This window comes from Silurus meridionalis, chromosome 10, assembly GCF_014805685.1.
Source record: "Silurus meridionalis isolate SWU-2019-XX chromosome 10, ASM1480568v1, whole genome shotgun sequence".
Classification (NCBI taxonomy): Eukaryota; Metazoa; Chordata; class Actinopteri; order Siluriformes; family Siluridae; genus Silurus; species Silurus meridionalis.
In genome coordinates, this window is record NC_060893.1 from 24,167,059 (window position 1) to 24,183,659 (window position 16,601).

The 16,601-nt window shown below is 39.4% G+C and overlaps 1 protein-coding gene across 1 annotated transcript in view; it reads left to right on the forward strand.

The window, feature by feature from the left end:
* Window positions 1-16,601, forward strand: part of trappc9 (trafficking protein particle complex subunit 9) — a 186,566-nt gene that overhangs the window by 97,587 nt on the left and 72,378 nt on the right. Inside the window, 3 exon segments of the mRNA XM_046860234.1 lie at window positions 6,241-6,383; window positions 12,488-12,595; window positions 14,728-14,881. Of these exon segments, the coding sequence (XP_046716190.1) occupies window positions 6,241-6,383; window positions 12,488-12,595; window positions 14,728-14,881 (405 nt within the window).

Sequence of the window (16,601 nt, forward strand, 5' to 3'; positions counted from 1 at the left end):
TTATCAGCAATACTCATTATTGACTTGTCTGTCTCCACTTTTCTTTCTATCTCTCAAACACACACACACACACACATCTATCAGTCCACTAAAAGCGTCATTTTACACTCCACTGCCTCTGCGGTGGAGACCTTTTGGCATTCACCGAAGCGTGCAGCCACGCAACTGCCCTGTGTGTGTGTGTGTGTGTGTGTGTGTGTGTGTTTGTGTGTGTGTGTGTGTGTGTACACACTTGTGTGTCTTCAGGAAGTCCTTTGTCTGCACCCAAGGGACCAAAGAATAACCGTAATACATCATCACACAGATGTGTTGCCAGAGCCAGACACTCTCTCTCACACACACACACACACACACACACACACTCACACACACACTCACACACACACACACACAAAGAGTAGAGTGAGTAGACTTGATGCATGCAGCACACTTATCATTTAATAGAATAGATAAGAACATCACTGGGAAAAAAGAGGATTCTTCTTCATCCTCAAATTTGTTTCCTTTTTACATACACTTGTTTTAATGACCTCATACGATCATAACTATCATTATACTTATGCAGATGTTCAGTCTTTATAACACCACTATACAAAAAGCGCGCACACACACACACACACACACACAGTGTACTCGTCGTTTTGCTGCCAAGACGACCTGTTCTCTAATGAGTGGCCATCTGGAGAGGCCGTCCTGAACAACCCTGTGTGTGTGTGTGTGTGTGTGTATGTATGCATATACACATTGGACAGTTTTCAAATTAGACAGAGATAAGAAATACACGTACATTTTTACATATATATATATACACCCAGTGCTTGCTGATATGATATTCAGGTGTAGGGGTGTGTGTGTGTGTGTGTGTGTGTGTGTGTGTGTGTGTGTGTGTGTGTGTGTGTGTGTGTGTTTGGCACGAAGATCATGATCACAGTGCTGGAGAGCTTGTAAAACACAGGGTGATGTGTGAGTTCACTAGTGTTACAGTTCATCCTGAAAGTTTTCCCAGCGCTTTACTTTTTCCACATTTTGTCATGTTAGTTTTATTTCAAAATTGATTAAATTCAGTATTTCCCTAAAGATTCTACAAACAAAACCCCATAATGAAAAAAGTTTGTTCGAAATCTTTGCAGATTTATAAAAAAAATTAATAAATTAAAAATAAATTAAAAAACAAAATTAAAAAAATTACATGTATTTAAGTTTTCACAGCTTTTGCCATGAAACACAAAATTGAGCTCAGGTGCATCCTGTTTCCACTGATTACTGATCATATGTTTCTACAACTCGATTGAAGTCCACCTGTGGTTAATTCAGTTGTTTTTACATTATTTGAAAAGGCACACACTTGTCTATAGAAGGTTCCACAGTTAAGAGTGTATGTCAGAGCATAAACCACGCTATGAAGTCCAAGGAATTGTATTTAGACCTCAGAAACAGGATTGTATGGAGGCACAGATCTGGGGAAGTGAAAAGAAATGTTTCTGCAGCATTGAAGGCCCCAGTGAGCTCATTGTGTCAAACAGATAGTATCATACTATACTTTATCCCTAACCCAACTATACTTTATTCTACTATACTCTACTCAACCCTACTATACTTTATTCTACTATACTTTATCCCTAACCCAACTATACGTTATTCTACTATACTCTACCCAACCCTACTATACTTTATTCTACTATACTTTATTCTACTATACTCTACTCAACCCTACTATACTTTATTCTACTATACTCTACTCAACCCTACTATACTTTATTCTACTATACTCTACCCAACCCTACTATACGTTATTCTACTATACTCTACCCAACCCTACTATACTTTATTCTACTATACTTTATTCTACTATACTCTACTCAACCCTACTATACTTTATTCTACTATACTCTACTCAACCCTACTATACTTTATTCTACTATACTCTACTCAACCCTACTATACTTTATTCTACTATACTCTACCCAACCCTACTATCGTTATTCTACTATACTCTACCCAACCCTACTATACTTTATTCTACTATACTTTATTCTACTATACTCTACTCAACCCTACTATACTTTATTCTACTATACTCTACTCAACCCTACTATACTTTATTCTACTATACTCTACCCAACCCTACTATACTTTATTCTACTATACTCTACCCAACCCTACTATACTTTATTCTACTATACTCTACTCTACTCAACCCTACTATACTTTATACTACTATACTTTATTCTACTATACTCTACCCAACCCTACTATACTTTATTCTACTATACTCTACTCAACCCTACTATACTTTATTCTACTATACTCTACTCAACCCTACTATACTTTATTCTACTATACTACCCAACCCTACTATACTTTGTTCTACTATACTCTACTCAACCCTACTATACTTTATTCTACTATACTCTACCCAACCCTACTATACTTTATTCTACTATACTCTACCCAACCCTACTATACTTATTCTACTATACTCTACTCTACTCAACCCTACTATACTTTATACTACTATACTTTATTCTACTATACTCTACCCAACCCTACTATACTTTATTCTACTATACTCTACTCAACCCTACTATACTTTGTTCTACTATACTCTACTCAACCCTACTATACTTTATTCTACTATACTCTACCCAACCCTACTATACTTTATACTACTATACTTTATTCTACTATACTCTACCCAACCTTACTATACTTTATTCTACTATACTCTACTCAACCCTACTATACTCTACCTAACCCTACTATACTTTATTCTACTATACGCTACTCTACCCAACCCTACTATACTTTATTCTACTATACTCTACTCTACCCAACCCTACCATACTTTATTCTACTATACTCTACTCTACCCAACCCTACTATACTTTATTCTACTGTACTCTACCCAACCCTACTATACTTTATTCTACTATACTCTACCCAACCCTACTATACTTTATTCTACTATACTCTACCCAACCTTACTATACTTTATTCTACTATACTCTACCCAACCCTACTATACTTTATTCTACTATACTCTACTAAACCCTACTATACTCTACCTAACCCTACTATACTTTATTCTACTATACTCTACCCAACCCTACTATACTTTATACTACTATACTTTATTCTACTATACTCTACCCAACCTTACTATACTTTATTCTACTATACTCTACTCAACCCTACTATACTCTACCTAACCCTACTATACTTTATTCTACTATACTCTACCCAACCCTACTATACTTTATACTACTATACTTTATTCTACTATACTCACCCAACCTTACTATACTTTATTCTACTATACTCTACTCAACCCTACTATACTCTACCCAACCCTACTATACTTTATTCTACTATACTCTACCCAACCCTACTATACTTTATTCTACTATACTCTACCCAACCCTACTATACTTTATTCTACTATACTCTACTCAACCATACTATACTCTACCTAACCCTACTATACTTTATTCTACTATACCCAACCCTACTATACTTTATGCTACTATACTCTACTCAACCATACTATACTCTACCTAACCCTACTATACTTTATTCTACTATACTCTACCTAACCCTACTATACTTTATTCTACTATACTCTACCTAACCCTACTATACTTTATTCTACTATACTCTACCTAACCCTACTATACTTTATTCTACTATACTCTACCTAACCCTACTATACTTTATTCTACTATACTCAATCTAACCCTACTACTCTTTTATATTCTACTTTATACTACACTACTTTACTTTATCCTACCTATTGACCCTATTGAACACCTTTCTGAATGTGAACGCTGACTGCGCCCCAGGCCTTCTCACCTGCATCAGTACCTGACTCTACTAACACTTTGTGGCTAAATGAATCTCCACAAATCCCCAAAAACAAATCTACTGGAACATCTTCCCTGAAGAGTGGAGTTTATTATAAGCATGAATGGAGACTAAATGTAGAATGGGACATACAAAGAGAAGCGCACAGCAGTCATATGGTCAGATGAGATGAGATTTAAACCACAAACCCAGGATATTCTTTATTCTCTCTACCACTCACTGCCTTACTGTACTGCTGCTCTTCTCCTCACGCCTTCCTCCTCATCATGCTGCGTGAGAGAGCTTGATAGAGAAACCGATCAGCAGTCAGTCTGAGAGGGTGAGAGATTTACTGTGTGTGTGTGTGTGTGTGTGTGTGTGTGAGAGAGAGAGAGAGAGAGAGAGAGAGCTGAGAAACAGTTGTGTTAGTGAGAAAAAAAGAAATGGCAGCATCGCAGCCGAGGTTAGTGTGTGTGTGTGTGTGTGTGTGTGTGTGTGTGTGTGTGTGTGTGTCTGTGAGCGAGCGCGTGCGCATGTGTGTGCGCATATATGTCTGTTGTTTTTCCACTGTTGTGTTTGTCCAATTCAGTCCTCACACACACACACACACACACACACACACACACAAACAAACACTCCCTCGTTCTTGGTTCCCTTCTGCAATTTTTTTTTTTTTTTTTTTATATAATTTTAGGCTCAGTCTGTTACCTGCCTGCAGCATTCCACTGAGAAACTTCAGACATGGCTTCTAGAGACAGGGAATACACACACACACACACACAGAGCTTCATTTGTACATTGCTGGGACTACAGGCTGGCAGAAAGCACAAAGCTGAACACCAAACTGCTTAAGGGCATTAGAGTTGGCTGAAGCAAATCAGTCGTCACGTGTGTGTGTGTGTGTGTGTGTGTGTGTGTGTGTGTGTGTGTGTGTGTGTGTGTGTGTGTGTGTGTGTGTGTGTGTGAGACTGTGACAAACAGATCTATCTAAAAAGAAACATGAGCCAAGTTATAATATAGACTGTAAACACTACTACACAGAACATAATTCTATTCATTAATCAATTAATAATTAATATAAAAAGAATTGATAGTATATTTTTTATTTAATTCATCATATTATTTCTGCTGTCCACAGCGAGCCTGAGCGCCTCTCTACCATAAATTATATTATTTAATAAAATGAAAGTAATAATTAATTGCACGTTAATAAAATAAGTGTCGTTAAAATGAATTTGCGTTAAAGTGTATATACTGTATACATGCAGGTGCTGTGTGTGTGTGTTTGTGTCTGTGTGTGTGTGTGTGTGTGTGTGTGTGTGTGTGTGTGTGTGTGTGTGTGTGTGTGTGTGTGTGTGTATAAAAGTCTCTTATTAGAGACAGTGTACCTCTTAAGAACACTTCTTCTCCTTCTCTCACTCACTCTTTCTCTCTCTCGCCCTCTCTCCCTTGTCCTCTTTAATCTTTGTGTGTGTGTGTATGTGTGTGTGTGTGTTAAATCAAAGTGAAGTCTGAGTAGAGAGGCTTTGATGTACAGGAAGAGGGCAGTGGTAAAGAGTTTATCTCTCTGTGTGAGGAAACACGGCCTTCACACAGCTCCTATTAAGGATCTTTTATCCTTCACCTCACCAAAACGCCAGGCATCTGTCCATCATCAAAGCCCCGGACGCTTTCTCGGGGTATTTAACGCTGCCGGGACACGGTGGGAGATCAGTTTTACTCACACTGAGGAATAACCTTGACTTTATCCATCAGTGAGGATGCCACACCCCTTTTTATTACACCGATAAAGTACTAAAGCCACACCCTTTTTTTATTACACCGATAAAGTACTAAAGCCACACCCCTTTTTATTACACCGATAAAATACTAAAGCCACACCCCTTTTTATTACACCGATAAAGTACAAAAGCCACACCCCTTTTTATTACACCGATAAAGTACAAAAGCCACACCCCTTTTATTACACCGATAAAGTACTAAAGCCACACCCCTTTTTATTACACCGATAAAGTACTAAAGCCACACCCATTTTTGTTACACAGATAAAGGACAAACGCCACACCCCTTTTTATTACACAGATAAAGTACAAAAGCCACACCCCTTTTATTACACAAAAAGTACAAAAGCCACACCCCTTTTTGTTACACAGATTAAATACAAAAGCCACACCCCTTTTTGTTACACAGATTAAATACAAAAGCCACACCCCTTTTTGTGTGAATTAGGACATTGTCATTGTTGTGTAATATGAATGTTTTGTGGAATGATTGTTATAAGTTTCAAATGAGTGTTTTCAGTACATAAGACAAAAGAATCATGTTCCTCCCAACCATCTTCTCTCTCTCTCTCTCTCTCTCTCTCTCTCTCTCTCTCTCTCTCTTTCTCCCTCCATGTAGACTCTGGAGTGTGTGTTGTGTTTCCGGTACAGTGGAGGTCCCGGGCATGTGGATGGTTACTACAGAGAGCTCAGTCTAGGCATTAGAGTGGACGTGGAGCCCTCAGTGTTCTTCACCAGGGTCAGCACTCTCCCGGCTACCAGGTACACACACACACACACACAGAGTGATTGACGGCTCTGCCGCCCGCGTCAGTGCTGATGAAGCAGTCTCACAACCTCACACCGGATTCATTATCTTCACATCTTCCATTGATCTTCTGCTTTCTTCAAATCACTGAGACTGACGTGCAAAGACCACACCCCCTTTACCGAGACAAAGTACAAAGACCACACCCTCTTTACAGAGAAAAAACTACAAAGACCACACCCCTTTACAGTGAAAAAAGTACAAAGACCACACCCTCTTTACAGAGAAAAAAACTAAAAAGACCATACTCCTTTACAGAGACAAATTACAAAGACCACACCCCTTTACAGAAACAAAGTACAAAGACCACACCCTCTTTACAGAGAAAAAAACTAAAAAGACCATACCCCTTAACAGAGACAAAGTACAAAGACCACACACCTTTACAGAAACAAAGTACAAAGACCACACCCCTTTACAGAGACAAATTACAAAGACCACACCCCTTTACAGAGACAAAGTACAAAGACCACACACCTTTACAGAAACAAAGTACAAAGACCACACACCCTTTTCAGAAACAAAGTACAAAGACAACACCCTTTACAGAGAAAAAACTACAAAGACCCTACCCCTTTACAGAGACAAAGTACAAAGACCACACCCCTTTACAGAGACAAAGTACAAAACCACACCCCTTTGAATAGAAAAAGTACAAAGACCACACCCCTTTACAGAGACAAAGTACAAAGACCACACCCCTTTACAGAGACAAAGTACAATAACCACACCCCTTTACAGAGACAAAGTACAATGACCACAACCCCTTTACAGAGACAAAGTACAAAGACCACACCCCTTTACAGAAACAAAGTAGAAAGACCACACCCCTTTACAGAAACAATGTACAAAGACCACACCCCTTTACAGAGAAAAAACTACAAAGACCCTACCCCTTTACAGAGACAAAGTACAAAGACCACACCCTTTACAGAGACAAAGTACAAAACCACACCCCTTTGAATAGAAAAAGTACAAAGACCACACCCTTTACAGAGACAAAGTACAAAGACCACACCCTTTACAGAGACAAAGTACAATAACCACACCCTTTACAGAGACAAAGTACAATGACCACAACCCCTTTACAGAGACAAAGTACAAAGACCACACCCTTTACAGAAACAAAGTAGAAAGACCACACCCTTTACAGAAACAATGTACAAAGACCACACCCTTTACAGAAACAAAGTACAAAGACCTCACCTCCTTTACAGAGAAAAAGTACAAAGACCACACCCTTTACAGAAACAAAGTAGAAAGACCACACCCTTTACAGAAACAAAGTACAAAGACCACACCCTTTACAGAAACAAAGTACAAAGACCACACCTCGTTTACAGAAACAAAGTACAAAGACCACACCCCCTTTACAGGGACAAAGTACAATGACCACACCCCCTTTACAGAGACAAAGTACAATGACCACACCCCCTTTACAGAGACAAAGTACAAAGACCACCCCTTTACAAAAACAAAGTACAAAGACCACACCCCCTTTACAGAAACAAAGTACAAAGACCACACCCTCTTTACAGAGACAAAGTACAAAGACCACACCCCTTTACAGAGACAAAGTACAAAGACCACACCCCTTTACAGAGACAAAGTACAAAGACCACACCCTCTTTACAGAGACAAAGTACAAAGGTGTGGCTTTTTTACATACTGTAAAGAAGTGCTATTTACTAAGAAAGAAAAAAAAGTGAATATATCCAAACATTTTCCAGAAGTTTCCTACTCACAAAGGATTCTGGGTATTTTGGTCAGTTACTCTTCTGTTATGGAGAGTGTGTTTGCAGTGTATGGAAGTTCGCCACACACACACACACACACACACACACACACACACACACACACACACACACACACACAGGCTCAGAGAGCATCATCAGTGGCATTGTGAATTCAGGCTCCAGCAGCACTGTCCATTGTGCTGAATAATTGACTCTCCAGACCACACGGCCCTCTGCATACCTATCACTCCTCATCCTGCTTTCACAGAGCGAGAGGTGCCACTTTTCTCCAGCATGGAAATGAACAGAAACGAGGAGTTTATTCACACCTAGATGGACAATGGAGCTAAGATCAGGCTCGTTTCACATTTACACCATCATAGGTAATAATGTCGCAGTACGCTCTACCCTCATCTGCCAGTGTTTCCATCAACTAGAGAAGGTGATCACAAGATAACATCTTAAGTGTTATTTCACCTAATTTAGGTTTCTCATGGGATCTCCAGTTGTGTCCTGAAGGTAGTTGTTGCTGGAACATTCATACTATTTTACCCACAAAACCATTTTCTAATCTGATACTCTGAAGTGAGTGATGCAGCAGAGCTTTAGTGTCTCAGTCTGTCCCGCTTAAGCACTCCAATGCTGATCGAAACCTTCGATCTCTTAGGTCTCTAACTACCCTGTGCATTGCATTCTGGGATGCGACGCCGCCTGATTTCTTACAATATGGTGCAGAAGAACAGCAAATATATACATTTCCATTAGTGCTGATGTTTTGCATTGTGTAACGGTTCCTCTAACTTGTTAGCGAACCTGAAATCTCAGCAAAATAAGACACACACACACACACACACAAACTGGTTAATGTTGGAGTGTGTAGTGGAGGGAACAGTGAAAGGGATGAGAATAGAGAAATAGAGTGGAGTAAGTGCTGCCGCACTCTGGCTCTGATTCTGGCTTTTCAGCACCATTTGGAACCTGGCAGCAGCTCTGCACATGATTCATCTCCCATTGATCAGGAGCTGATACCCAAAAGAGAAATGCGAGATTTATTCTGCGAGTGTTGGTTCGAAGAATGTTTTCTTTTTGCTTTCAAATTGTAAAAAAAGATTTATACTCTGTTATTCCAGCTTTTAGAGTCCGACACCACTGGACATCAGAATCAGGCATGCCCGTATCTCAGAGTCAGTCACGCTCGTACTGTATCTCGGAGTTAGATAAAAACATGTCTAAGATTCTGACATTTATATGTATATATACAGTACAGACCAAAAGTTTATATATATTATATATACAGTACAGACCAAAAGTTTGGACACACCTGCTCATTCAAAGAGTTTTTTTTATTTTCATGACTATGAAAGCATCAAAACTTCTGAAAACTTCAGATTCTGACACACCCATATATATGTTTCTGACACTCCTATATCTCAGTTTATGACACACCCATATAACTCAGATTCTGACACACCCATATATCTCAGATTCTGACACACCCATATATCTCAGATTCTGATACACCCATATATCTCAGATTCTGATACACCCATATATCTCAGACTCTGACACAAACATATTTATCAGATTCTGACACACCCATATATCTCAGATTCAGACACACCCGTATATCTTAGATTCTGACACACCCATATATCTCAGTTTTTAACACACATAAATCTCAGATTCTGACACACCCATATATCTCAGTTTCTGATACACCCATATATCTCAGACTCTGATACACCCATATAGCTCAGATTCTGACACACAATATACCTCAGATTCTAACACACCCATATATCTCAGTTTCTGACACACCTATATCTCAGTTTCTGAAAATCCTATATCTCAGTTTCTGACACACCCATATATCTCAGATTCTGACACACTCATTTAGCTGAGATTCTGGCACACCCATATATATGTTTCTGACATTCCTATATCTCAGATTATGACACACCCATATATCTCGGATTCTGATACACCCATATATCTTAGACTCTGACAGAAACATATTTATCAGATTCGAACACCCATGTATCACAGATTCCGGCACACCCGTATATCTTAGATTCTGACACATCCATATATCTCAGTTTTAAACACACATATATCTCAGATTCTGACACACCCATAAATCTCAGATTCTGACACACCCATATATCTCAGTTTCTGATACACCCATATATCTCAGACTCTGATACACCCATATAGCTCAGATTCTGACACACCCATATATGTTTCTGACACAATAATATATCTCAGTTTCTGACACACCCATATATCTCAGATTCTGACACACTCATTTAGCTTAGATTCTGACACACCCATATATATGTTTCTGACACTCCTATATCTCAGTTTATGACACACCCATATATCTCAAATTCTAAAACACCCATATATCTCAGATTCTGATACACCCATATAGCTCAGACTCTGACACACCCATATATCACAGATTCTGACACACCTGTATATTTTAGATTCTGACACACCCATATGTCTCAGATTCTGATACACCCATATATCTCAGACTCTGACACAAACATATTTATCAGATTCTGACACACCCATATATCACAGATTCTGACACACCTGTATATTTTAGATTCTGACACAGCCATATATCTCAGATTCAGACACACCCGTATATCTTAGATTCTGACACACCCATATATCTCAGTTTTTAACACACATAAATCTTAGATTCTGACACACCCGTATATCTCAGTTTCTGATACATCCATATATCTCAGACTCTGATACACCCATATATCTCAGACTCTGATACACCCATATAGCTCAGATTCTGACACACCATATATCTCAGACTCTGACACACCCATATATCTTAGATCCTGACACACCTATATCTCAGTTTCTGAAAATCCTATATCTCAGTTTCTGACACACCCATATATCTCAGATTCTGACACACTCATTTAGCTGAGATTCTGGCACACCCATATATATGTTTCTGACATTCCTATATCTCAGATTATGACACACCCATATATCTCGGATTCTGATACACCCATATATCTTAGACTCTGACAGAAACATATTTATCAGATTCGAACACCCATGTATCACAGATTCCGGCACACCCGTATATCTTAGATTCTGACACATCCATATATCTCAGTTTTAAACACACATATATCTCAGATTCTGACACACCCATAAATCTCAGATTCTGACACACCCATATATCTCAGTTTCTGATACACCCATATATCTCAGACTCTGATACACCCATATAGCTCAGATTCTGACACACCCATATATGTTTCTGACACAATAATATATCTCAGTTTCTGACACACCCATATATCTCAGATTCTGACACACTCATTTAGCTTAGATTCTGACACACCCATATATATGTTTCTGACACTCCTATATCTCAGTTTATGACACACCCATATATCTCAAATTCTAAAACACCCATATATCTCAGATTCTGATACACCCATATAGCTCAGACTCTGACACACCCATATATCACAGATTCTGACACACCTGTATATTTTAGATTCTGACACACCCATATGTCTCAGATTCTGATACACCCATATATCTCAGACTCTGACACAAACATATTTATCAGATTCTGACACACCCATATATCACAGATTCTGACACACCTGTATATTTTAGATTCTGACACAGCCATATATCTCAGATTCAGACACACCCGTATATCTTAGATTCTGACACACCCATATATCTCAGTTTTTAACACACATAAATCTTAGATTCTGACACACCCGTATATCTCAGTTTCTGATACATCCATATATCTCAGACTCTGATACACCCATATATCTCAGACTCTGATACACCCATATAGCTCAGATTCTGACACACCCATATATCTTAGACCCTGACACACCCATATATCTTAGATCCTGACACACCCATATATCTTAGATTCTGACACGACCATATATCTGATTTTCTGCCACACCCATATATCTCATATTCTAACACAATAATATATCTCAGTTTCTGACACACCCAAATATCAGTTTCTGACATACCTACTGTATATATCTCAGATTCTGACACACCCATATATCTGTTTCTGACTCAATAATTGATCTCAGTTTCGGACACACCTACATCTCAGATTTAGAAGTGCCCACATGTCAGATTCAGACACACCCATATATATCTCAGATTCAGACACGCCCATATATCCCAGGTTCAGACACACCCATATATCTCAGATTCTGACACGCCATAAATCTCAGACTGTGTGTGTGTGTGTGTGTGTGTGTGTGTGTGTGTGTGTGTGTGTGTGTGTGTGTCCACAGTACTCGTCAGTGCCACTTGCTGCTGGATGTGTTTAACCCTACTGAGCATGAACTCACACTCACCGCCAGGAACCAAGAGCTGGTGCTACACTCAACCGAGTGTCAGAGGTGCATGCACACACACACACACACACACACACACACACACACACACACACTTTGAACAGTTGAGTGATAAAATTTTATTTCTCTGTTTAGTAATTGTCTGTGTGTTCAATCTGGTGTTGCTATGGAAACCAGGGTGGCAGATGGGTGTGTCTTCGAGTCCATATATGGGCTCCAGGCCACGCCTACTGCAGTGCGCACAGGTTTCACAGGCTCGGTGTTTACTGAATTAATGACTCCATTAGGCTGCTGTCAGTGAATTTGTGTGTGTGTGTGTGTGTGTGTGTGTGTGTGTGTGTGTGTGTGTGTGTGTGTGTGTAAGAGCTCTCATTGGTTTCCCATGAGGCACTGCAGCAAGGCATTGATTAATAGATGAAGCTTTTTAATGCTGTAATGTATGAAATGCATTGTGTGTGTGTGTGTGTGTGTGTGTGTGTGTGTGTGTGTGTGTGTGTGTGTGTGTGTGTGTTTGTGTAAAGCCTCGCAGGTCAGGTCGAGGCGAGCTAAAAATAGAGCTGCGTTTTATTTTTTTTGCATTCAATCATCAGCTGCAGCACGTGCGCTAAAAATAGCTCGCTGTCTTCCCTTTCGTTTTCTCTCCTCTCTGCTCTCCATCTCACTCTCGTCTTTTTATTTACACCTCCCTTTTTTCCTTCTCCTTCCAATTTATGGCTGTTATTTTGTTATTTTTCTTTTTCACTCTTTAATTTCATTATGTTTCTCTTCTTTTCACTGTATATCTGCAATCTGATTTCTCTCTCTCTCTCTCTTTTGCTTATTCCTTTCTCTCTTTTCCATTTCTTTTATATTCTCTGTCTCCTTTAGTTTCTTTCTCGTTCTCTCTATCTCTTAATCTCTCTTTCCATCTAAATCTTTGTTAATCTTGTTCTCTCTATCTCTCTCTCTCTCTCTCTCTCTCTCTCTCTCTCTCATGCTCTTTCTTCCTTCTCTCTCATTACATTTTCTAGTTTTTTTGCTCTCTTTCTTGTTCTCTCTTGCTCTCTCTCTTTGTTCTCTCTCTCTATTCCTTGTCCTCTGTATTCTCACTGAATTCTTGTCTCACTGTATCTCACTGCTTTCTCACCAAATCCTCGTATCACTGCATTCTCACTGCATTCTCACCGAACAATTGTCGCACCACATTCTCACTGGATTTTCACCGAATCCTTGTCTCACTATATCTCACTGTATTCTCACTGAATCCTTGTCTCACTGCATTCTCACCAAATTCTTGTCTTGCTGCATTCTCACCGAATCATTGTCACCACATTCTCACCGAATCCTTGTCTCACTGTATCTTACTGCATTCTCAACGAATCCTCGTCTCACTGCATTCTCACTGCATTCTCACCAAATCCTCGTCTCACTACATTCCCACCAAATCATTGTCTTGCTTCATTTTTACCGAATCATTGTCTCACAACATTCTCACCGAATCCTCGTCTCACTGTATCTTACTGCATTATCTCATTGCATTCTCACAGAATCCTCGTCTGGCTGCATTCTCACAGAATCTGTCTCACCACATTCTCACTGCATTCTCACAGAATCCTCGTCTTTCTACATTTTCACTGCCATCTCAGCGAATCCTCGTCGCACAGCATTCTTGTTTACTCTGTGTGCATCATTGCCCCGGGTCTTTAGCACAATTCGTTCCATCAGCGAGACGTCACTGTCAGAATCAGGATCAGTATCCAAAGCAACACTCAGGAAATGTCACCTTGTTGCTCTTTGGAGAACCGTCTCTTCTGAACTTAGAGTTATGAGAAAAGATGGTGAATAATTTACATCATCACATGTTTGTTCTTCTCTCTGTTTATACACACACACACACACTAAACACTCCTGATTGAAGGTCAGTGAGTCAGAGCAGGCATATGGAGTGCAGCAGCCTGTTCTGTCTGCACATGGATACACACACGTGTGGGTGAAAAAGTGCAGAGTGCAGCTCTCAACTTTCTCCACATCAATCAGTTAATAAAGTGATCAAAGAGGGAGGAGATAAAACCTCACACTATCCTGGAGACACCTACAAAAATATGATTCTGATGCACCATGTAAGAGCTCCTGCGTTATTTGATGGCTGTGTGTGTGTGTGTGTGTGTGTGTGTGTGTGTGTGTGTGTGCGTGCGCAGGATGGCCATACAGGTGGATAAGATTGACTTTGAGAGCTTGCCGGTTCCGTCCCATGATGCTGTGCAGCAGAGCAGTGTGTACGAGAGGGAGGAGGAGAAGCAGCAGGTTCAGGGAGGACACATCAACAGCACTCTACAGCTCTGCTGGAACATCATATCCTTTACAAACTCTACTCAACTCTATTTATACAATCATCTGTAGAAATATCACTCCTGTATCTCACACACTGCTTAAACTCTCCATTAACTCTACTCAACTCTATTTATACAATCATCTGTAGAAATATCACTCCTGTCTCACACACACTGCTTTAACTCTCCATTAACTCTACTCAACTCTATAAATATTGCTCTTTTCTTAAACAAATATTTCTTAAATTCTACATTAACTACACTATTTATATATGTATAAAGATGTTGCTCCTGTTCCTCACGATCTTTTAATTAAACTCTACTCAACTCTATTTACATGCTTATCTATAGAAATATCAGCCTGTATTTTACAAACACATATTTTTGTTTATATTCGAATCAAATCGAATATATATTTTGAAGTGATCCGTTTTATTATTTACACAGCTATAACTACAACTGTTTTAACTCTATTTAAACTTTATTTAGCGCAATTCTTTAATACAATATTTAAGATTTATTTGACAAATCCCTTATAACTGCAGCCTGGTGGGATTTCACATTTATGCAACTCAAATTTCCAGCCTGTTCATCTGGATTCCAGACAAATGTCATATTTCTGCGTCAAATTCTATTAAATTTCATTTTCTATTTTGTTTGGTATGTTTATGTAATTTGTAAAAGTATTCAGAATGTGTGTGTATGTGTGTGTGTGTGTGTGTGTGTGACCACTGTCATGTGCACTGTGTATGCAGTTGTGTGTGATGTGTATATTCTCTGAGGGTGAATATCTGACATCTGCCTTTAACATCTGCTGCTGTGCTGAGCTGCGTGTGCAGACATATGGACACGTGTGTGTGTGTGTGTGTGTGTGTGTGTGTGTGTGTGTGCATGGAGATGTAGTATCATAGATCATAATGATGGAGTGAGGCATCTCCAGTGAAGTGCAAACAGATCCCTTATTCCTGTGGAGCCACCTTTGAACTTTACTCTTGTCAGCTTGGCGCCCTCTTTGTTCTGACAGTGCAAAGACACACACACACACATACACACACTGTATTTTTTTTTACTTTTTGTATCCGAGGGTTATCCGTCTCTCTTTTGATGCACATTACTGTGTTAGTCAGCACTTCATGTTAGCATCTGTCAGCCAATCAGGAGAGAGAGAGAAAGAGGGAAGGAGCAATAGAGAGAGAAAGAGAGAACGAGAGAGAGTTTGGTGTGTTGTCAGCAGAAGGTGCGTAATCTGTTGGAAGGATTTTTTTTTAAAAGAGGAGGGAGCGAGTGAGAGAGAAAGTGGGAGTGAGAGAGAAAGTGGGACTGAGAGAGAGAAAAAGGGGAGAGAGAGAGAGAGAGAGAGAGAGAGAGAGAAAGTACAAGAAAAGGAGGTGAGAAAGATAGAGGAATGAGAGAGCTCTAGTGAGAGAAAACGAAAGAGGGTGCGAGAGAGAAAGTGGGAGTGAGAGAAAGGGAGTAAGAAAGAGAGAAGTGGTAGTAAGAGGGAAAGAGGGAGTGAAAGATAGTGGGATGGAGAGAATGAGGGAGTAAGGGAGAAAGAAGGAATAGAGTGTGAGAGAGAGAGAGAGAGAGAGAAAGAGGGAGTAATAGAGAGAGAGGAGTGAGAGAGAAAGAGAGGAGAAATAGGGAGTGAGAGAGGAGAAAGAGGAGTGAGAAAGAAAGAGATTATCTTTAAGAATTGATTGTTCCTTTTTTCATTTTATTTATTTACTTTCTTTGTATAA